General features: G+C 45.2%; 1 protein-coding gene across 9 annotated transcripts in view; it reads left to right on the plus strand.

Annotated features, from left to right (window-relative positions):
- The window catches only part of Runx2 (RUNX family transcription factor 2), a 329,850-nt gene that overhangs the window by 95,515 nt on the left and 211,377 nt on the right, over positions 1 to 22,958 (plus strand). For all 9 annotated transcript variants that reach the window (XM_076557798.1, XM_076557803.1, XM_076557799.1 and 6 more), the window contains one exon: positions 4,714 to 4,818. In XM_076557798.1, the coding sequence (XP_076413913.1) occupies positions 4,714 to 4,818 (105 nt within the window). The remainder of the gene's footprint in view (positions 1 to 4,713; positions 4,819 to 22,958) is intronic.

Consider the following 22,958-nt stretch of genomic DNA (forward strand, 5'->3'; position numbering starts at 1 on the left):
CAAGACTGTCCCCAGCTTCCTCTCCGACTCACACATCTTCATCTCTGTTGCTAAGTCTTCACTGCATGCTTTGTTGATGGATGGATGGATGGATTTTATCTCAGCAACTTTTGTCTGATGGATGGATTTTCTCTCCCAACTTTACAAAAATGTGTCTTCGATGGTGTTTAAAAGAAAAGAAAAACAAAACAAAATAAAAATCAAGTTTTGTAAATATTATGTTTCTTTTAACCTTTTCACTTGTGGACACATAGACTCTGAAATTGAAAATTGGGCCTTAGGTTTACAAAGCATTCATGTTTCCATTCGCTTTTGCTTCCTAGATCATTGCAGGACCCAGCATTCAAAAATGCCTGAGATAAAGTACAGCGTCCGTGAAGCTTGCATGAAGTTGTGTTTTTTAATCGTCTCTTCTTTTTCCTCCTTAATATTTTACACAGAAGGGCTTAAAATGACTTTGACCATTTCTTCCCCTCCTCCTCCTCCTCCTTGTTTCTTCTTCCTCTTGGGTGTGCTACCCTCTTTTGATATCAAGCACGCTGCTTTTGATTTACAAGCCTTTTAAAGCATTTACAGTGCACAGAGTGTGGTGTTTTGTCCTTTTAGGACACAATCCTGTGTACGGTCTGGCTCTTCCTGGCAGCCTCTGAGGCTAAATTGGAACTGTCTTTCGGTGATGGTTCCCCTATGGATCTAAGAAATGATAGGGCCTTGACTGATATCGCACGACTAGTTCCTAGATGAAACTGTAGATGATATAATTGGCTTTGCCTAAGTAGAATTCGGATTCTGTGTGTCAGAGGGTTACGAATGTGTTTGCACATGTGTGCGCTGGTACCGGTGAGCACATGTGGAGGTCAGAGGCTGATGTTGAGATGGCTTGTTCAGTCTCTTTCCACTCTTTTTTCCAGACATGGTTTCTCATGCAGTTCACTGTGTCAACCAGACTGGGTGACTCTGTGTCCCATGATCCTCCTGTACTTTGCGCTCCAGTGCTGGGGTTACAGGCACACATTGCCCATTTTTTTTTTCTTTAAACATGGGTGCTGAGAGTCTGACCTCAGGCCTTTCTTACTCACTGAGCCGTCTTCCCAGCCCAAGTAAGATTTGTTTAAAATATCATCACTAGCCTTGATTAGTGGATCATCTATAGATGGTACCTTTCCACCACAGCTCTTGGAGCCACTGTTAAAATGTTATCCTGGCTGGGCGGTGGTGGCGCACGCCTTTAATCCCAGCATTCGGGAGGCAGAGCCAGGCAGATCTCTATGAGTTTGAGGCCAGCCTGGTCTACAGAGAGAGAGAAAGAGAGAGAGAAAGAGAGAGAGAGAGACAGAGGGAGAGATCCAAGACAGGGACCAAAACTACACAGAGAAACCCTGTCTCAAACAAACAAACAAACAAACAAACAAATTTGTAATCCTAGGGACCGGAGAGATGGCTCTGTGTCTAAGAGCACTTGCTGCTCTTCAAGATGACCAGTCTGGCTTGGTTCCTAGCATCCACGTGGCCCTTCACAACTGTCTGTCAGTCACTCTAGTTCTGGGGGATCTGATGCCCTCTTCTGACCTCCAATGGCATCAGGCATGCACGTGGTGGACAAACATACCTGCAGGCAAAACACCCATGCACATAAAATTGTGTAAAAATTGTAATTCTGGATCCATGCACCACTGGTCTTTTTGGAAAGTGGAATTTGGGAAATTTTTTGTTTTAAGTTAAGGAAATCACAAATGCCCACATAAACATTTGACTCAGGAAACACATTATTATAAGATGAGCTAATTAGTGAGTCAGGTCAGAGTTTCTGGAAATTTCTTCCACACTGTATACAGGGGCTGATCGGAGTGCAAAGAGCATTTTCTGGCTCTGCCTTCATTGTTAAAGCACAGTTTGAGCTGTAGAAATTGACCCTGGAAGACGACACTGTCTCCCCCAACCCTACCTCTTTTTAAATGTTTTTTTTTCAAGATTTTATTTATTTACTAGTATTTTTTTAGATTTGTTTTATTTTGTGTGTATGAGTGCTTTGACTGTATGTATATCTATTTATGTACTACATGATGCCTGAGGAAGTTGGGAGCCTCCATGTGGGTCCTGGGAATCCAACCCAGATCCTTTGCAAGAACAACAGGGCCAACTCTCAAGCCCCAAAGGCGTTTTTAGAGGGGAAAACTGGTTAATAACTGAGTATTGTGATGCTCGGGGCTTGAAGGATGGATTTTGTATCTGGCACTGTTTCTATATGAAGTGTGTTTCTCTGACTTTGAGGAGAGCAAAGATAACTTATATCCAAGCAGGTTGTAAAGGTTCAAAATAGAAACAACTTCCAAGCCAGTCATGATATGTTCATGGACATTTTCACTAGCAGGTCCTGCAGAGACACAAAGGAAGAGCAAACCGCAGGCATTCTTGATGCATTAACATTAGCACCAGAGATGCTGTCTTCCAACACAGCCTTTGGAGCCAATTTAAAAATGTAACCCCGAGTCTGTGGACCACTGATCTCACCCAGAATGGTGTTTTAAAATGTCTTAATGCAAATCAACTTTGAATCCAGAGACTCAGCCATTGTTTTAAGTTCTTAATCTGGACCTCCTACTCAACCTTTTGATCTCCATTTCTGTTGACTTTGAGTTTTCTGGGACCAGTTTAGACTCCTGGCTGTCTTAGTCTTCTGGCCAATGTTAATGTTTACAAGAAATCCTCTGTTCTGTACTGAATTAAATTACTTAATTCCATGTAATATCTACAATGTAGTAAATACAATGTGATGCATCAGTAATACCTAAAAACAGATAATTTCATCCATTACATTAATCCATTTATATTTATTATTTCCTGGGCACAGGGAGCTAATTGGGACACATCTAGAAGTAAGTTACCTATTCCTTTTTCATAGTCTGTGGTAAAATAGGAGAAACCTCTGTTCATTTCCCCTCCTTCCTCCCTTTCATCTCTCCCCTCCTTTCCCTCTGTCCTTCCTTCCTGTCCTCCTTTCCTTCCTCCCTCCCTCCCTCCCTCCTCCTCTGCCCTCTTCTTTCCTTTCTTCTTTTCTGTGTGGGGGAATTGAACCCAGGGCCTTATACATGCTACCTATCTCTATCTCCCAGCTACAGCTCTACCCTAGAATATTGATTTTAAGGTCAGAAAGGTTTGAGATTAGTTTTTTTTCCCCACTTGGTAGTTGCAGGACCTCGGGTAAGTGACTGGGCTTCTCTGCGCCAAGCCTTCCTCATTTGTGAATTGGGGTGATGACTCGAATTGGGGAAGGTTAAGTGAGATGATGTGGTTGATGTGGCTGCAGCTTAATGAGTTTCTAATCAATATTCATCCATCTTAATTCTGCTCCTTCCCACATTCCTGCCCTGTCCTTCCCTCTTAACCCCCTTAGCTATGGAAAAGCAGTCAAGAGTCTTAAGACTATCCACGCACAGTAACAAATGATGTGTTTCTTAACCAGATTTTAGGAACTTACATGGTCTGGTTTGAAAAGAAAAGCCATTCAGTAGACTTGACAGCCAAAGACCTGTTCTCCATTAAGCCTGCCGCATAACCTGTTCCATATTAAGCTATGAAAAGATTGCATTAAACTTCACATTGCTACATATTGTCTAAGATTTGTGTTTTGATTTAGTACTCCCAGCTTTCAGTAGAAGGGGGAAAAATCTGACCAAAAAAACAAAGCAAAACAAAAGGAGCTTTTTATCTGCTCCAGGGGCAGACGCCCGCCGGCCCGGGTCCTCTGGCTCAGCCTGCTGATGCCTTATTGAGTCACTGTTTCCCGCCCACCTTTTCCTGTCTTGTAACAGTTTGCAGTTTTGACTCTCTGACATGACTAACCATTGCAAATCTAACTGATTGCAACTGTCAGTGAGTCTGTAGAACAGAGGCCAGCATCTTCTGGAGAAAGCAGACATTCAGATCTGTTACCACACTCTTCCCTGCCCCCCCACACCGTTATTCATCACTTTTAGTTCATTAATGTGACGCAGCAGAGGGAATCTATCACTGCAGAAAATCTCTCCGAAAAGTAAACTTCATGTTTGTGTGGAGAGGGGTCTTGCTTGTTTAGCAACAGATACGTTTCTATAGGGAGTTCCTTCCAGATTTCACTGTGAGATGTATGTCAGGGGAGAGTGAGCTGGGAGGAGAAAACTGTTCCATGATGAAATCATATACCACAGGCGCGTTAAGGCTGGGACAGGAGACATGGGCTCCCGTTGAAATGATTCCCATAATACCTTCCCTCTTTCATCTTACTACAGTTCACTTAAGCAGATGCAATGCTAAGGCCATATGAAGTAAATAACATCACCAATAATAATTTGCTGTTGTTCTCTCAAGGGGTCATGACCTGATCCTAAATAAAGACTTTTAAAATTCTCAGCCCTCACACAGGCTTGTGTTCCTAATGTTGGATAAAGTAGGAAGGCAGAGACCCCTCTTCAAGGGGTCCCAGGGTTTTGTTCTCACTATTGAGAAGATTATTGGGGGGAGGGGAGCTGGAGGATTCTTGCATAGAACCTCAGGGAAGATTCCCAGAGTTTAGAAGAGTTCCTAAGTGGGTTTCAGGTTCAGAGGAAGGATTCCTGATTGGTCGCTCCATCAGAGATGCTTCAGTGAAAATTGGGTGTCTATATACATTATTGTGGGGTTGTCATTGGCACCCATTTATAGTCACTGTGTTTTTTTCCCTTCTTCCATCTACAGGCAAGAGTTTCACCTTGACCATAACGGTCTTCACAAACCCTCCCCAAGTGGCCACTTATCACAGAGCTATTAAAGTGACAGTGGACGGTCCCCGGGAGCCAAGAAGTAAGTACTTACCTTTCTGTTGAAAATGCTAAGAGTTTATGGAGACCCTGTGAGGGATTTATTCTGAAGGAGTCAGTACCACTGTGACTATAAATTTTTAGGGAAGGACTGTTAATAGAATTTTACAGTTAGTAGAAAATAAAATCATAGCTTGACCTTTCTCACAGAGTTGCTTAAGGCTTTATAACTTTGGGGAACAAGCAGATAGCTACTCATTGTGGTAACTTTCAGCTAAGAAACTCTGTTCATCCATTCTGTGCAGTGGGCAAGGCCAAAGGGACCCACGAGGCTGAGGAAGCAAATTATAAACTTAAAAATCTTAAACTTAGTCAAAAAATATTTGTGTGTGTTTCCCATGGCCCAAGAATGCGTTTTAGCTCGCCCACTCAGTTCCCTTTATAAAGAGTACAGGGCTTAATTACAAAGAATTTATTTGCAAATGATAACTTGCTTCATTGTTACAACACTGTTGTAGGACCATTTTCTAGTAAGTGTTCTAGATAGTTCCTTTTAACAGAAAGGCACAAAGTAGGTTTAAGTTCACGTTGGTTTCTTTGTCTGTCTATTGGGAAGGTTGATCCAGTAGTCAGTTGAAGGTAGTGTACTTATGCTGTCTGGGCCAATATTTATTCTCCTCCCGACTCTGAAGCAGATCTGACTGGCTTCCAGCCCTGCTCCTGCCACCCACTGTGGTTTGCACAAGCTTGGTATAGCAGCATTAAAATACATTTACAGAGTAAAGGTTATTTGAAGTTGAAGTGTGAAGAGTTCTGCGCTATATAATATGATAGAAATATTATAGAAAGCTCTGTCTTTGCTTGCTGAATATTTTGGAGTCCGAGGCATTGCTTTTAGGAAGTTAGATTTGGCTTATGATGGGGTGGGCAACTGATAGAAGTTCTAATATGTTACCCCCACCCAGACAGTGAGGCTGGGCTCTTTCCTTCCCCTGGAGTAAGAGAGAAGGTCTGGAGAGGCAAAGCCTGTCTCTCTGCTTCGCATCTTTCAGCAATGGGCTCACACAGTAGCCCCCACCCCTTATGCGGCTGTCTTCTCCACAAAGGCTGACTGCTTGCCTGAGCGAGAAAGGTTTCCTGCCCCCCAAAGACGTCTTTGCGGCTAGTTTTCCCCTCCTGTCATGTGTATGGTCTTCTTTCAAATTCCTAATGTCGGGTCAGTGCTGGCCCTGCCCAGTCTGGAAACATCGTATTAAGTGCTTTGATTCACATGTGGTGTGAGTGAGAGCCCCCAAAGCTTAGGTCTCAAGGGTCAGAGGTCACGCAGCACAGGTGAGGAGAGAAGAGCAAGGATGTCTTGGCTGGTTAGGGCTTTGCTAGTCTTTTCTGGATTGCCATAAATCAGGGTTGATTCCCTCAGAGGCAGGACGTCTTCCAAGCGTTTACCGGACATGCCCTTGAGCTGCTGAAGAGGCAGTCCATTTCCCGGGCGCATAAGGCGGCACAGTGGCCTTTTAATGTTTATTCAACACCACTAATATTTGCCTTCGAAACATGGTTCCTGCTCATCCCAGCTGCTTTCTTCAGTACATAGACAAGCGATTATTGGGCATGTGTCTGTCTTGAGTGCGTGTGTATTTATAGTGGAGATGGGTGCTTCCGAGTCGATGGCTAGAGAAGCAGGGAAGGAAGGGTGGAAGCTGCTCCGTTCTAAAAGAGATGGTAAAAGGTGAGCAGGCTGGTGGCTTTGGGAAAGCCACTCCTGGTTCTAGTGTGGGATGGTAGTATCTCATTTCAAAGAGATTGCTTTTGGGGGGGTTGGAGGGGAGCAGCATGAGTTAGCTGATAGATCTACTGGCCTGTGAAGACAGAGACATGCCCTGAAGGCTGTGGAGTTTGGAATAGAGGATGCACACTGTATGTGCAATCTGAGTATGTGCTTCGGGTAGTCCTGAGGGAAGTAGGAAGCAGACACAGACCTAGGAGTACAAGGCTTTGTGGCATTTCTTTTTCTTTTCTTTCTTTTCTTTCTCCCCATTCCCCTCAGTTTTTCAGAGTAGCAGTCCTGGCTGTCCTGGAATTCACTTTGTAGACCAGGCTGTCCTTGAACTCACAGAGATCCACCTGCCTCTGTCTCCCAAGTGTTGGGATTAAAGGCGTGCACCACCAGGGCCAGCTAGCATTTCTTATAAAAATAACTACTGTCTGAAAACGGGACAACATTTCCCCACCACTGTATGGTTACTTGCCTGAATGTAGGAATGTATCTGGTATCAGTAACTAGTTAAACTTACCACTTGGACACTACTGGCTTCGATCCTTCTACGTTGGCCTTCGTCATCTGTCATAAGGACTCAACTATGTCACAAGGATTCAACTTCATCATTTTACTGCAGAAGCAGTCTAAGCCAATACACAAACAAGTAGTCACAGCTGTATTTAAATAAAACTTTATTTACAGGGCCAGAGAGATGGTGAATCAATTAAGAGAGCTAACTGCTCTTGTAAAGAACCCTGGTTTGATTCTCAACACTCACATTGGGTGACTCACAACTTCCTGTAACTCCAGTTTCAGGGGACCCGAACCCTTCTGGTTTCTGTAACCCCTTGCATGCAAATGGTGCACATAAAATCATGTAGGCACACACATACACATAAATAATAATAAAGGTATCTTTTAAATAAAACCCCAGCTTTATAAAAACAAGTGGTGGGCCACATGTGGCCCACAAACTATAGTTTCCATCCTTGCTCTAGACTTCAAAGTAGCTTATTTGATCAACCTTCAACAGAGAGGGCTTTGAGTAAAAGGCTTTCCTACACACAGAGAAAAAGATAATCAATACAATTGATTTAGTCGGTCTTTCCTCCAATTATAATTCCTGAAGTAGCTGCGATTTGCCATCAAAGTTGCATATTTCTGTGTGTTACTTGAGTGGCTGGAAAGAGTGGAGGACTTATTGTTCCTGTTTTTCAGTGGAAAGTCTTTCCCCTAAAGTCCTGTGTGTATACGGAAGTGATCGTTTCCAGTGGCCCAGATGACTGGATTAGTACTCATTCCGAGTTCACTGGTTGGGTCTGTCACACTGCTTGGACTGAAATCTCAAAGCCAGCATTTCTTAGGTGTCCACAGACAACAGACATGTCCCCCAGCTAGTCTTTGCCTTGTTTTTCTCATCTTCTAAAGAGTAATGGAAATACTATCTGTCACGTCGGTTGCTGTGAGAACATTAAGCGGAACGTGGTATGTAAGCTAGGTAGTGTGGTAGCCATGGTGTAGTAAGTGCTCATTAAATGTTAGCTGTTATTGCACCTTCAGAGGCTTGTATGCAGACTTTTATGTCTGTGTCCCGGAAACAGGTGCCAGGTAATCTGCTCTCTACTGTGCTGTTTTTTTTTCCTTGAATAAAGCTTTACTAATTTTTGCACAGTAATAAATGACACTGATCTGTGTTAATAGATGCTGCTCTGAGCAGATATTTATATCACACTGCCTGGGGAGAACCGTGCAGAACTGGTGAGTAACAGTTCTGTGTGCTACAAACTCCCAGGCAGGGTGCTGTGTGACACCCCGGTCCCACTCCGAGGCCCTACCTATCAACACATCTGCCAAGATTTGCTTTTCAGTCCAGATGGAAAGGACTCATCCTTCTGTTTTTTTTTTTTTTTTTTTTTTTTTGGTCTCTGGCAGCCAAGCCCGGGCTGTCGCATCACAAACAACTCCCTTTCTTAATATACACATCTGGCGTTGGCAGTTTGGACTTGCTTCATAAGAGCACATGATCATCACTCATTACAAGATTAAAAAGGACCCCATGGCATCATTGATGTTTTCCAACTTTGATCTTCTGCCGTTGTGATTCATCTCAGTTATAAAACTTCCCTTTAAAGCAACCTAGGCCATGCCTTGCTAGAACCTTCATCTTAAGCAGCGTAAACATGAGAGCGGTGCACGTTCTTTGCAAAGTGACATTTTCTGTCCTTGGCCCAGCTTATCATTCTAAGACATGACATCATACCTAAGATCCCAAATTTGTAAGTCTTGTGCGGAGGCATGGCGTTTTGACCTTCCGTTGGCTTTGAAGGAGCAAGTGCCGTATGTTCGCCAGCAGGAGAAGCCAGTACAGCGTCAGCAGCCACAGTAATGAGTTTGGATTTCTAACTCTTTTACACATCATTTCCTATTAGGGCCCTCTGGTTCGCTTACACACTTGGCTCCAACTCCAGTCTGATTTAAAGAATTTCTGCAGGGAGGTGGAAACTCAGTTAGCAGTGCTATGTTCTCTAGGAGTGATTCTGAGTTAGGGAAGAGGACAGATGGAAATAGATGTTATTGACCGAAGAGCATGAAAAGATAAGTCATTACAGTTAGAATTGTGTGAACCATTGTGCTACATCTCCAGAAATGATCCCCAGGCAAGGACAATAGCTATTTTTTTTTTTAAAATAAGCATATTTCATTATTCCATGGACTGGCCAGAATTTACCTGGGAAATTTTTCTTATGGTCTTGTTTGTGGTCTGACATGTGACCGTAGTCAGATGGTGACCAATACTGGATAGTCCACAATGGTTTCATTCATGTGTCTAGTGCTTTGGCAGGGACCCTGAAAAAAGGGGTCTCCCCTCTCCTTTGGGGCTCTAGGGCCTCTCCATTTCTCACTAGCTATGACTGACTCTCTGCATGACATTTTAGGGTTCCCTAAGGTGCAGAATAGGGGCTGCCAGGCCTTAAAGCTTAGGCTCAGAGCTTGCATGGTGTTATTTTGTCTACACTCGCTTGGTTAAATCAAGACACAGGCAAAGCTCAGCTTGAAGAGGAAGTGTTCACACCAAGGCAAAGGCATGAGTGGCAGGTGGGTGGGTCACCGACCACCAGTGTGATAGGCATGCACATGTGGTTAACTGTGGATCATCCTGATGCAAGGGGCGGGGGCGGGGGTGGAATTGTTTTCAAGGTGTCATAGTCTGAAAGAGCCCTTGACTTTTAAAATTGGGGTTATTTAAAATTCTATGGAGAGACTCCACATTACAATCATAGCTCATGGTGCTGATGTTAACCAGCAGATTACTATCAAAGTGAGTCACATCAGTACCCAAAGGAGGGAAGAAAAAAAAAAGATGTTACAAGCCTTGCTTAGTAACAGTACCCTGCAGCAGAAATAGCTTATGAATCCATAGATAGCCATGCTTGAAGATCTCATAGCTTATGTCATCCAGTCTGGAACATTCTGACATAAAACATGTGATATGTGTGAGCAAACTTTTAAGCCCTTCTGTGTGTTGAACTTCCAGGAAGTAAACTATTTGCTCTCAAAGAGAGATTAAAAATGGCCATGTCTATGCGGGACTTCACTGTGGCTAGCCATCTCCCCCAGACATGTTGAGATCCAACCCCTCTCCCACAGGTGCAGGGCACATGGAGGCAGCCTCTCTGCTTGTCTCTTCAGTGTCCGGGAGGCTGTAAGGAAGCCCTGGGTACTTAGTACCCTGGCTGGCGTGGCTTGTGACCTGAGTCCCACATACTAAATGTTTCCTTCTCCTGTTTAGAAATTTTCACTGGTCTTCAGTTCATGAACAAATTCAAAATTCTCCAAAGAGACGTTATTCTTCTGCATTCTTTTTTTAAGATTTATTTTTATTTATATGTATGTCTGTGAATGGGCATGAGCACATGGAGGTGGGCATTTGAAGAGGCTGGAAAAGGACGCTGGATCTTCTGGACCTGGAGTCACAGGGGTCTGTGAGCCTGCCAATGTGGGTGCTTGAAAACCCAAACGTGGTCCTCTGCAAGAGCAATAGGTGTTCTTAACTGGTGAGCCATCTCTCCAGCCCTTCCTCCGTATTCTTGAGACATGTCTGGTGGCAGAGCTCGACCTTACTGCACTGAAGTCCATCTCATTGTTCTGTTACACTCTTCCGGTGAGTTCTGGGGCTGTTTCCCAGCCCTGCGGAGGGTGGGAGAATGGAGAGCTCAGCCTTTTCTCTTCCTTGTTCCAGATAATGTCTGAGGGGGTTCACTTTTTCCCTGCTGTCACTTTGTATCCTTGAGCTTTTTAGGATGGCTGCCCATGACTTTGGCTTGTTTAGCAATGGTAGACGGATGCTTAGAGCCTGGTCACACGTGAACAAAGTTGGAGGGTAAGCTGTGTTGCATGGATGGAGAGTAGAAAAACTTCAAGGTTATTTGTTATTTCTGGATCCTCTTCCTATACCCACATTCCTGCTCTCTATGGAGACACTTAGAGAAAAGCTTCCTAGGCCTTGTGCCACTCCTCATGCCAGGGCCCTGAAGTTCAGTTCTTCCTGAGACACATCAGGAAAAAAAGTCATTAACTTCTGTGAGGTGCACGTGTGTGTGTGTGTGTGTGTGTGTGTGTGTGTGTGTGTGTGTGTGCACATGGACACATGTGAACGTGTGTATGAAGATGAGGTTGACATCAGGTGACTTTTTAAATGGCTCTCTTATTTTTTGAGGCACGGTCTCTCACTGACTGGCCTAGAATGACCAGCTGACCAACCTCCAGAATCTTCTGTCTCTTCCTGCTCAGCCGTGGGGTCACAGGCATGCGCTGCTGTGCTCAGCCTTTGATGTGGGTGCTGGGGATCTGAACTCAGGTCCTTCCTCATGTCTGTGCAGCAAGCATTTTACTCAGCAAACCCCTCCTCAGCCCTAAACGTTTAGACTTTCACCCAGGTTGGTCACTGGTTTCCGAAGTGCCCAAGGGTCAGAGATTACAGGTAAATGCCATATTTTGATATTTACAAACTTGCATATATAAGCAGCAGCCTCATGGCCATAGATGCCAATCTTTCAGCCCCTAGTATATAAACATGACTTTAAAATGTTAGTAACAGCAGGAAGAACCCTCCCCCGGCCTCCCCGCCCCTGCTTCTTTAAGGAGAGAGGTGCTGGTGGAGGTTGGCTCTGGTATTTGGTAGAATTTGGAGGAATGTGCTCTCTCTAGAAGAGCAGTTTTAAATCTCTTTCAGGACTTTTTTCTGTTGTTGACTGACTGTCAGGAGCTGGGAAGGTAGCCAAGAAGGAAATGACACATCGAGAGGCATTTTGCGTTGTGCAACAGCCTGTGGAACTGATGCAAGGCTATATGGCCTGTTTACACATTCCTCCGCTAGCAGACTGCATGGCAGTAATTTAATTCAGGAGCGCATGGCATGCTGCAGCAAGGAGCCGCGGCCTTAACATCCTTTCACGGCAAATTATCGCAGCCGTTAAAACATGCTCGTGTCCCTCCTGTGCCCCCCCCCCCCCCCCCCCGCGCTTTCCCTGTTCTCAGGGTGCTTCCTCACTTCCTGGGGCTCCTGTTAACAGGAGCAGCAGCCTTTGCCATCGTGGCCCATTTCCCACATGTGTACATCCCAGTTGATGTATTTATTTCCAACTAAATATAGCATGGCAGGCTTTCAAATGATACGTGTGTTCTAAATCCACACACAGGCTCCATCCAAATGTACTTTGTGTCTCAATGCAGGTCAGAAATGGTTCATTTTAAAAATAGTGCTAGGGACTCAAAAAAAAAAAGATTGATTTCTTTTTATGGGGAGAGGGTTCTTATTTGTTTGAGAAAATGACTCTTTTTTTTTTTCTGCTGAGAGACAATTTGTGATAGATCACAGAAAGATTCCTTGCTTTTGTTTTGTGTCCTGCAGTATTTCATCCAAGGACAACTGGATTTGGGTAGAATAATTTATACTTACAAATAAAAGAAGGGGGAAGAATCATTATTTTACTTTTTGTGGTCAGAATTGTTCCTAACTAGGATTTTTATAGGATGACATTTATGATGTCAACTGCATCACAGTTTCTCTTCCACATAAAATTCAAGTTTAACTTTCAATTTGGGCGACTTACGGAACAAAAATTGTTCTTGACTTTCAAGTGATTGGGGGAAATGAAGAGAACATGAAACCATTTAGTTCTTAAATATTAATACAATCTTATAAACCATGGTCAGAACAAGAGGCTATTTGGAATGTGGTGCCCATGTAGCAGATGGAAGCACATCCTGTGCTTTTGGAAATTTCTCTACTATTCTGCTGTTCACTGGCACTTAAAATCTATTTGCTCGTAGACCAAAACCTTTCCATTAAAATCGAAGATGGAGGCTTTAACTTATGATGTTTCCAGAAGAGGTAACTTGGACTCACATTCATAGGCAAAAATAAGTGTAATATGATCCTTCTGAGGGAGCAGCTTTTAGGTGAGAAAGGGAGAATCGTTGATTCCTTCCAGCAAAAGTCTTGGAAAGCAAGAAGTGGAAAGTAAACAGTGAGCCAAGGCGTAGGGGGCCACGAGCCTTTGCCCACCTTGGAGACTGTGGACACCCACATCAAGATTGCAGTTGGCTGTCGGTCGGCTCTCACAGTGGGCTGCATGTCCTGTTCATGGTTGGTACACCAAACATGAGTATGTTTTTGTTGTTGCAGTTTTAAGGTAAGAGTCTTTTCGGGGGCTTCTATGTTTCGAAATTGCCCATCTTGCAAAGGTTTCCTGTCGTAGAATTTTCCTTGTCTAGTTTCATTCTAGATACACATAGCTTTCCTTACCCTCCATGGAGGAGAAACATCCCATAATTTCCTTTTTTTTTTTATTGGTTATCTTTACCCACTAAATGCTCATACTCATCTTAATGAAACTGATCGCCTGTCTTTGTGAAAAAGCCTGCCTACTCTACACTGCAGTTACCTTCTCTCTCTGAATGTGTGATAGTTAAGTTTACCCTTATTTCAGACTTTCAGGATTAGTCACCAGCATTTTTAGCCCGTTTCTACCTATCTTACATTACCCATGACGTTTATTGATGTATTTACCCACCATTCTGGCGCCGGTTTCCTTTCTCTTGATCTAGGTCTTTCAGTTTTTCCTTTGGTGACAGCTATTGGTAGAGAGTGCTCAGTTTTCGTTCCTGAAATGTCAGCCATTGGGTGCACTGGCTTCTTCACTGGCTGTGAAGGCACCGGGTGGAGTCAGTCTGCTGTGAGTGCCTGAGATCAGCACTCCTGGGTAGTCCTTCGAGTTCAGAGCCTCAGGTCCTTCCTAGCTGGAGGAGAGTTTAAGAGAGGGGACCGTGAGGAAGATAAACACTCATGGAAAAGACAAAGGGAGGCGGCTTTAAGAGCCTACAGCCATGAGCTCTGTAGAGCTCACCAGTGTGTGAGGAGGAGGCGGGGAAGAGTATTCCCTAAGAGGAGACAAAGAAAGGGAGAGAAAATAAATCCTCTACTCCTTTAATTTGGCCTGGTTAGACCATCAGTTGCTATGGAAGTTTCTATTCGAATTTCTGTTCAGGAGCCTCATCTTCATACCTGAGTCTCAGATGTTATCTGCTCACTGACCCACCAGAGTGATCACCGTCACAAGCTTATGCCACATGCTTTTGGTCATTTTAATGACAGTATAGCCTCAGAACCAAAAGATTCTTTTTTTTTTTTTTTTTTTTTTTTTTTTAATGTGAAAGTGGGTCAGATGAAGGGGAGGCAGGCAGAAAGCAAACATGTCGACCAGAGGGGCATGGTTTATGAGAGACAAGAGACCATGGTCTAAGGTGAGTTGTCTTTGGGCCAGGTGGATGAGTGATTGCCCCGTAGATTGGTGTATTTCTCACTGGAAGCAGGAAGTGGCTGGTGGGGAAGAGGTCAGCTGACTTGATGGCATTCTGGTATTTTCTACCTTCCTATTAACCCTTGAGCTGCATATGTTCCCTCTGCTATGTGTATGTCCATCTTTTCCACTCCTGCTTTCTTGAGGTTAATATTCATGAACTACACTTTGGATATGAATATGCTAGCATATATTTTGATCGGGTGGATGGAAGCTCAAGATTGTACACACTGTTCTCCATGCTTCCTTAGGACTTGGAAATGAATAGTAGTAAAACATGGCTCCTGCAAGGCAATGATCAAGGTACCCAATGTAGACAGTTGAGCAGAAAGTGAGGAGAAAGACAGATGCAGAGGCCAAGAAGAGTGAGCCCGGGCTTCTAATTCTAGAAGGTCAGTTTCGGTTTCACCTTCTTACAGTTTGGTCCAACCTGAAAAGGCAAGTGGCTATGTATTGTACCCCAGAGACAGCTTCTGAGTCACTCAACAGGGACGTGTCCTGTTGGCCTGGTTCAGACGCAAGGTGTAGCTTTGCCTGTGGTGAAGGGACATGCAAGACGTGGAAGACCCTTCTTTTAAAACTTTGGAGCTATCTTTGTGACCCTAAGCACATCTCTAAACATTACTCTGGTTCGACTTCTTCATTCTTTAAATGGAAATAGACATGAAGGCAACTTCACAGTAGCTGGGAGTAACTCCCGAGGAATGATCATAAAGTACTTGGCACACATAAAGAGCAGCGTGAATACCAAATAGTAATTATGTAGCGCCTTTCTGCCAAGGACTTCCAAACGCTGAGACATTACCTCATCGATTGTCTTCACAGCCCTGGCATGGAAGCATCGGGCATTTTACAGGAAGGGAAACTGAGGCACGGGCACCTGGAAGCTAATTTTCCCTGTGTCACTCTTCACATCAGCAGATGATTTATAGGGCTGGGCGAGGATCCCAGGTCTCTTCCTGTTCAGTTACTTACCACGAGAACACTCTGATGCCTTTGTCATTGAAAATGTGGAAGCTGCTGGTGCTGAGCCCAGTGCATTCTTGGTTACTGTCAAGAAGTAGGTGCTATGAGAAGCAAGCTTGATTAGGCTGTACCCTTGCCAGATAGAGTAGAAGTCTAAAGGATAAGGGAGTACAGAGAAGCATGAGATTATATGTGCATGCTTCCCTGTGTTTTTAGCTTGCCCTGTATTCACTCCGAGGAGCGTTTATGTAGTATCTAGACGCCTTGCATTTCATGAGATGAAGCTAATGAGTTGTTAACCAACAATACTCGAAAGAAAGCTAGAACTTGGAAACATCTATCCTTTAAATAATTACACAAATAGAAAATGTAGACAAGCACATGTGTGGGAAAAATCATTAGAGAATAAACATCAGGAGAAGAGGTCAGAAAGGTGGCTCAGTGGTTAAGAGCACTGGCTGCTCTTCCAGAGGTCCTGGGTTCAATTCCCAGCACCCACATGGCAGCTTATTACCATCTGTAAGTCCAATTCCAGGGGAACCACCACCCTCTTCTGACTTCCACAGGCACTAGGCACAAAAGTGGTATGCAGTCATCCATGGAATAAAGTAATAAAATAATTTTTGAACAGTCAAAAAGAAGAAGTTAGTGATTATTGGGGCTGCAGATGTATGTCAGTTGGCGTAGGGCTCAGTTGCCCAGTATGCACAAAGCCCTGGGCTCAACCCCTAGCTCCATGGAAACCAGGTGTGGTGGTGCATTAATGTAATCCCAGGGCTCAGGCAGAGGTGAGCATGATTGGAATTCAACATTAGTCTCAGTCACATAGTGAGTTTGAGGCCAGCCTGGGCTACCCGAGGACTGCCCGCTCCTAAAGGAAAACAGTGGTTATCTACAACAGCGTCTGTTTTGAGTGGTACTACCAATGCTGTGGTATGCATCACCCCAGGTATCTTCCTGAGCTAGTGTGAGAACTTCAGGGACACGGTGACACCAGGAGACATGGCACTCTGCAGAGCAGAACAGTCGCTTTGAAGCTGAGAGAAGAGCAATACTGGAAGTGGACGTCCTTTGCTCTAAGCTGATAGGCCTGATGTGGTATCCAGATCATGGGTACCTCTATGATGGCAAAGGCTGCTCTTCCCTGAATGGTGTGAGACTAGATGGTCTGAGGAGGCTCCTTTCTTCCCATAATCTGTCCACCACTAACAGCATGCCCTTACTATACGATAGCCCACAGCCTGTGTGTGTGTGTGTGTGTGTGTATGTGTGTGTGTGTGTGTGTGTGTGTGTGTGTGTGTGTGTGTGTGTGTGAGATTGTTAGAGGTCCATTTTAAAATCTAAGTATTGATTAAAGTGGGAAGATTTCTTCACTGACACATTATTTTTGAACTATCACTAACATGCTAGCCAACTACCAGGAATACAATCAAAAGAAGAGAATGACTCTGGGGTCTGGGGATGTAGCTCAGTTGGTAGAGGGCTTGCCTGGCATGCACAAAGCCCTGGGTTCAATTCCCCGGCACTCATGAACTCAGGAACTAATGGTTGTGGTAGAGCATGCCTAGGACCCCAGCACTCAGAGGTAGTAGCAGCAGACCCTTATCTCTGAGGAGCCTAATTTTTGTAGCAAAGACAGGCAAGAAGTAAGAGAAAAGCCGATTTCCCAGTCGCCACATCTGTTTACAAACTGTGATAAGGGCGGCAAAGAGAACTTCCATAAGTAATCGGGGGTGGGGGTGGGGGAAGGGGACAGTGAGCAGTGGGGACAGGGAAGGACTCATTTTGGAATGGCCCAAGGAGGGGCTCTTTGAGGAGGGGACATTGGGTACAGAACCTGGAGGATGAGGAGAGCCCAGCTTGACAAACTAGGGAAGAGACTTCAGGGCAAAGTGTATGTGTGTGCGGTGGCTTCCCATGATCAATATCAGAATGGAACATCCGATTTTGATAGGAGAGAGAGCCTAACGGCTGAGAAGGAGGAAATTTGATGAGAAGAGTAGGTAGGAGTCATGCCAACCAAAGCCGTGTGTCCAGTGAGATCTCCCTGTGGCTGGTGGGGTGTGATTTGAGGAAAACACAGGGACACCCCGAGTCTTTTCTCCACTGGCTTCGAACTTCCCACTTAGTGTTCTTAGCAGGTCTTTGAGCTTCACTCTGGGATGAAGACTCTGAGGACAGTATGTGTGCCAATGCCTTATGCAAAGGATAACGCACGACACTATTTTTGGCTGACGACACTCAGTGGACCAGGTCAGATTAGCTAGATTCTGAGTTTGCTGTGGAGGATCGTAAGACTGAACTTGGCAGGGAAAGTGTGCTGAGATAGACCTTGAAGCACTCTACTAAGGAAATGGAGTGGGTGCTGGTGGGGCAGGGATAGCTCTCCTGCATCTGGCACTTGGTCAGAATACTGGGTACCAGCAGATGTGGAATGGGCTTCTCCTAAAACTAAACCAGACAGAGCAGTCCGTTACCTGTTGGAGCAAATTCTCCTTGGACTGTGTGTAACACATGAAGATCCTGGGCTTTTCCGGACAATGAATTCCAAATCATTCCAAAGGTGAGCTGGATTTCAGAATGTAAGTACAACGTGAAAGACTTCAGAATGTTCAGCGAAGAGCATTGATGATGATGAAAGGGCCGTAAAATTGAACCTATAAGGATAAGTTGAAAGACTTGGGATTAGTTAGCTCCAAGAAGAGGAGACTGAAAAATGACTTAATAACAGACTTCGAAATTATGAGACTTATTAAGCTCTGTATGGTGGCCAGCTGTTTTGTTTCTGGGGAAGTTGGGAAAGAAGAGCAGGTCGTTTAACTGGCGCAAGAGGGATTTGGGCGAGATTGAAAGGAGAATGCATCGGCTGGGGGAATTGTGGGGTGGAATGGGTTCCTGGAGACAGGGTTGGAAAGGGGGATGCTGCGGATTCCGTCCATCTTAGCAACCCTTTGTGTGCTAAGGATAGGCAGCAAAATGCCACCTTTCTGCTTCTAAAATCAAAGGCCTGATTTCTGTTTCCCATTACGGTTCTGAGGCTCAGAATCAGAGGGATTGTGGACATAAATGATGAGGGTAATTTGTCTTGCTTCAGTGGCCATTAGAATCTTAAATTGAGAAAAATATGGCCCAAAAGAGGAACAGATCTGCCATGTGATCCAAAAAAATCGCCATTAATAACCAGAGAAGATCCCTTATGAGGAATCTGGGACTCTGGGTGAGAATGATCTCTTGGCAGAAAAACTGGGGTTTATTTGATCTGTGTGTTCCAGGCACCAAAGGTAGTGTGTTGTGAAGTTGGTTCATTTTTCTCCTACTGGGAGGAATGAAAAGCATTTCCCGGTGACAGCAAAGTTCATTTAACATGGATCTGGAGAGATGTGATCCCCAAAATTACCCTCAAGGAATTCATGGTCACACGGGAGGATAGGAGTGAGAAGTAGGGTAGGATTTGCTTCCCCAAACCAGAAACTGTCATGGGTTTAGAGACTGGTAGAGGTGTGGAGCCATTGCACAGAGCTGAGCTGAGAAAGGCTGGCTGACCGCAGCATCCCTCTTACCTCAAGGCTGGGGCTTCCGGGCGGCAGACAACACCGCTTGCTGAATTGTTTTCTCAGAGGAGAACCCAAGTGCATGTGTCACATGTCTTGGTCTGTACTTTCTTCTGTCTGTCTGTCTGTCTCTCCCTCTCCTTCCCTCTCCACTCCGTGTGTGTGTGTGTGTGTGTGTGTGTGTGTGTGTGTGTGTGTGTGTGTGTGTGTGAATGCAAGTGAGCCATAGGCATGCGTGGAAGTTAGGGGACAACCTCAGGCATTGGACCCCACCATCTGACTTGTTTCAGACAGGGTCTTTCTTGTTAGTGCTGGCTCAGGGGCTTCTGAGGATTCTCCTGTGCCTACATCCCATTTTGCTGTAAAGCACCGGGATTCCAGGCATACACTCCCGTGCCCTGCCTTTACGTGGGTTCTTGGGATTTGAACTCAGGTCTTCACTCTTGCCTGGTAGGTGCTTTCTCGACCGAGCCGTCTCTCCAAGCCTGCACTCTGTTCCTTACCCCACTCTTCTGCACGGGGTCTACCTTCCTGAACCACTTTTGGAGCGAGACATTAGCATATCTGCAGATGGTTTCCCTTAAGCAGCCCGGCTGGCTTGCTGATGAAACACTGAGCAGCAAAGTGCACACACATGTAGTCGGCAGAGGAGGCCTTTGTTTTGAACTAAGTGGGTCCAATTTTCTCTAAAGGGGAAAAACAATAACGAAACTAAAACACGGGCTTTGAAGCAGGCGGCAGGGTGGAAGGAGGCTGGGTGGGTGCGGTGCTAGGTGCAGGGAAGGAAAATACCCCACAAACATATTTGTTCTTTCTTTTCGAAATGCCTCGGGCTTCTGGGATCATTGAGTGCATTTAGACCCCGGAGCCAATGCTTGGTCCCCACGACAGAGCCACCCACAGGCGATGGGGTCAGAGGTCACAACCCACTTCCTTTTTATACCTGGCCTTCTTCCTTCTCTCTGAACTTTGCTAGTGGCCTTGGGACCCTAGGTCTTCAGTTCTTTTTGCGGTTTCTACATTTGGGTCTACCCTGTCCCTTCCGTGTGACTTATTTTCAGGGACCCATTCAAAGGTTTCTAAGTTTGCAGCTGCAGGGGGCAACCAGAGAGGGATTAATGACCTTCACTTGCCCTTGTCCCCAAAGGACTGTCGGGAAGAAAGCTAGGTGAAGAGAGAGGGGCCTGGGTCACTACGTCTAGGGGTTACAACTGTTGTCAATCTTTACTAAAAATAACTCTTGCCTTTTCCTCCTTTATTGTTTTACACATGGGGGGACAGTGGGGGGCCCAGGGTTCCCTAATTTCTGCAACACCTTTGAAACGTCACGAACTGAAGTTGACTGCTTTTCTGAGGAGTACGCGATGCAGTTGACTGTATCCTGATTAATCTCAAGTCCCAGAGGACTCCACATTGCACCCCAGCAGTCATTTACCTGTCTGCTGAACTCTTCCTTCCTGAGGATTTCTCTGTGAGAGAAAGACTGGGAACCAGATCTTTTGCTTTCTGTGGAGCTATGACAGAGGCCTGAATAGGAAGGAGCTTTCCAGCAGGGCCCTACAGAAGGTCAGACACATGGCCACAAGAATGTCCACATCTTAGCCTAGAAGGACAAAGGCTTCAGTGAAGGTCTGGAGACTGAAAGGGATCAGAAGTGGACAATTCAGACAGAGTCAGTGAAGAGCCTGAGTATCACTTCTTGAGGACTTCCTTGAACTCTCTTCAGCCACTTACACAACCTCACACAGGTGGCGTAGACTAGACTTACATACAGGACACTTGCTTTGGGTCTCCAAATACTAAGGAAGACATAGATAGTCCAAGGTGCAGGATAAATACCTGCTCTGTGTGTGTGTGTGTGTGTGTGTGTGTGTGTGTGTGTGTGTGTGTTTGTGTGCAGGTCAATGAGTGTGCAGGTTCATGTGTGTGCAGATCAGTGTGTGTGCAGGTCAATGTGTGTGCAGGTTCATGTGTGTGCAGGTTCATGTGTGTGCAGGTCAATGTGTGTGCAGGTTCATGTGTGTGCAGGTCAATGAGTGTGCAGGTCAATGAGTGTGCAGGTCAATGAGTGTGCGGGTTGGTGTGTGTGCAGGTGTACGTGGAGGCTAGAGGTCAGCCATCAGGACTCATTCCTTATGAACCATCCATCTACTTCATTCTTTTGCGAGAGGGTCTCTCTGGAACACACTGATTAATTGGTCAATAAGCCCCATGGTTCTGCCTGTCCTGGGATTACCAGAGTGTACCACTGTGCTACCATGCCCAGCTGTTTACATGGATGCTGGGGATGGAACGCAGTTGCTCAAGCCTGTGTAACAAGCGCTCGAAGGACTGAGCTGTCTTCCCACAGCCTCCCCCATGTCATGCTTTCTGACCTCATTCTGCCTCTTTCCTGTGCAGGACTCCTTGCTTCTAGACCTTGTGACAGCCGGTGCAGGAGTTCCTTGGTGTCACCCAGATGACACAGGAAGGAGGGATGCCTTGTCTTTGGCTAAGGGTGGGTAGGAGGTACAGAAACTGTTGAATTATACTTAGTTTGTCGCCTCGTAGCCCAGGGGGAACCCTGAGTGGAAGTGAACTCACAGAAAGGGACTTCACAAGACGGTCACTCCCAAGCGTATTATTTTTGCTGAGGGCCGGTTTGGTCATTGTCAGTCACAGAACTGGAGAAACCACGGTGGGATGTGCACCTACCATCTCATTCCACTTCGTTAAAAAATAGCAACTGAACTGGATTAAAAAAAAAAAAATCTGACACCGAAAGATGAAATGCAGCTTTTTGTCCCGTGAGATTTGTGGCACAAACTGACCAGAGGAAGGAAATGTGATGGTCTAGATAGATGGGCCTGCTTCTGACCGCTTGTGCTGCGTGGTAAGAACGGAGTGAGTCATTTATGGCTGTAAATAAAAACTTCACAGGGAAGGGAGAACTCCTTGTCTTGGGAGATGTAGCAAGAACTTCTGGCTAATTTATACATGCCTCCTTTTGTTCCTTTTAAACTGGAACCAATTCTTCCAAAAAATTACCAGAAGATTCATTGTTCATATATAATATGGTCTTGCTTTTAGCCCAGGTTGGCCTGGTGTTCCCTTGTGTTACAGGCTGCCTTGAATCCAGCACTCTGCCTGCTCCAGCCTCCCCGGTGCTGGGGGTACAGAAGAGAGCCACCATGCCCAGTTTGGAAAACATATCTTTTGTTGTTTTGGTGCTACTGTACAGAGCTCCCACAGGTGGATGGTAGCCTAGTTCTAGCCTCATTCCATCCCTGGATATTCTGGGGATTGATGTTAGACGGTTTTTGGTATCGGAAAAATGTCACAGCATGTTTAGGCTAGGCTGCTGAAAAGCTTAAGGTTTGCCTGTTACTTAGTGTAACTGTTTCATAATATTATTTTTGTGTATTAAGATTGTATTCCTAAGCCTTCTCTAAACTTGGCAAGGAGTACCCAAAGCTACTCATCAAAACCCCTCTTTTAATGTTTCATTTTCTTTTTTTGTTGTTGTTGCTGATATGAGCTGTATTCCAGTGACTGTTGATATGGACATTAGGTTTTTATTCTCAGTGACTTTGACAATGAAAATAAGTCAACTTTAAGAAAGGAAAAAAAACCCTGCTTTAATAACACATCCTTATCCTTTATATGCATATTAATTAGGCAAGCATTCCTCCTTGGCTGGCTCTGGTTTAGGGCCTTGGAAGGCCAAGTGTTGATGAAATAGCTTGGGGAGCCTCCTGGAGGGGACACCAGCAGGACTGGAGTGAAGCTGAGAGGAGGAGGAGGAGGAGGAGGAGGAGGAGGAGGAGGAGGAGGAGGAGGAGGAGGAGGAGGAGGAGGCCCACTCTTAGTCTATGTCTGGCCATAGAGGGTGGCCTCCCAGATTTCCTTTCTAATAACTCCTAAAAGCACACCCCTTATAGTCTTGCAGTACCCAAGCATCCACTCCAGGCAGGGCCACACTGAGTGTAATTTCTCGTCCTGTCTTTAGAAGCCCCGCCCTATCCCCAGGATCCGGCTTCCCTGCTTCCCCCTCTCGGGTCCTGAG

Source organism: Peromyscus maniculatus, chromosome 21 (genome assembly GCF_049852395.1).
Source record: "Peromyscus maniculatus bairdii isolate BWxNUB_F1_BW_parent chromosome 21, HU_Pman_BW_mat_3.1, whole genome shotgun sequence".
Taxonomy (NCBI): domain Eukaryota; kingdom Metazoa; phylum Chordata; class Mammalia; order Rodentia; family Cricetidae; genus Peromyscus; species Peromyscus maniculatus.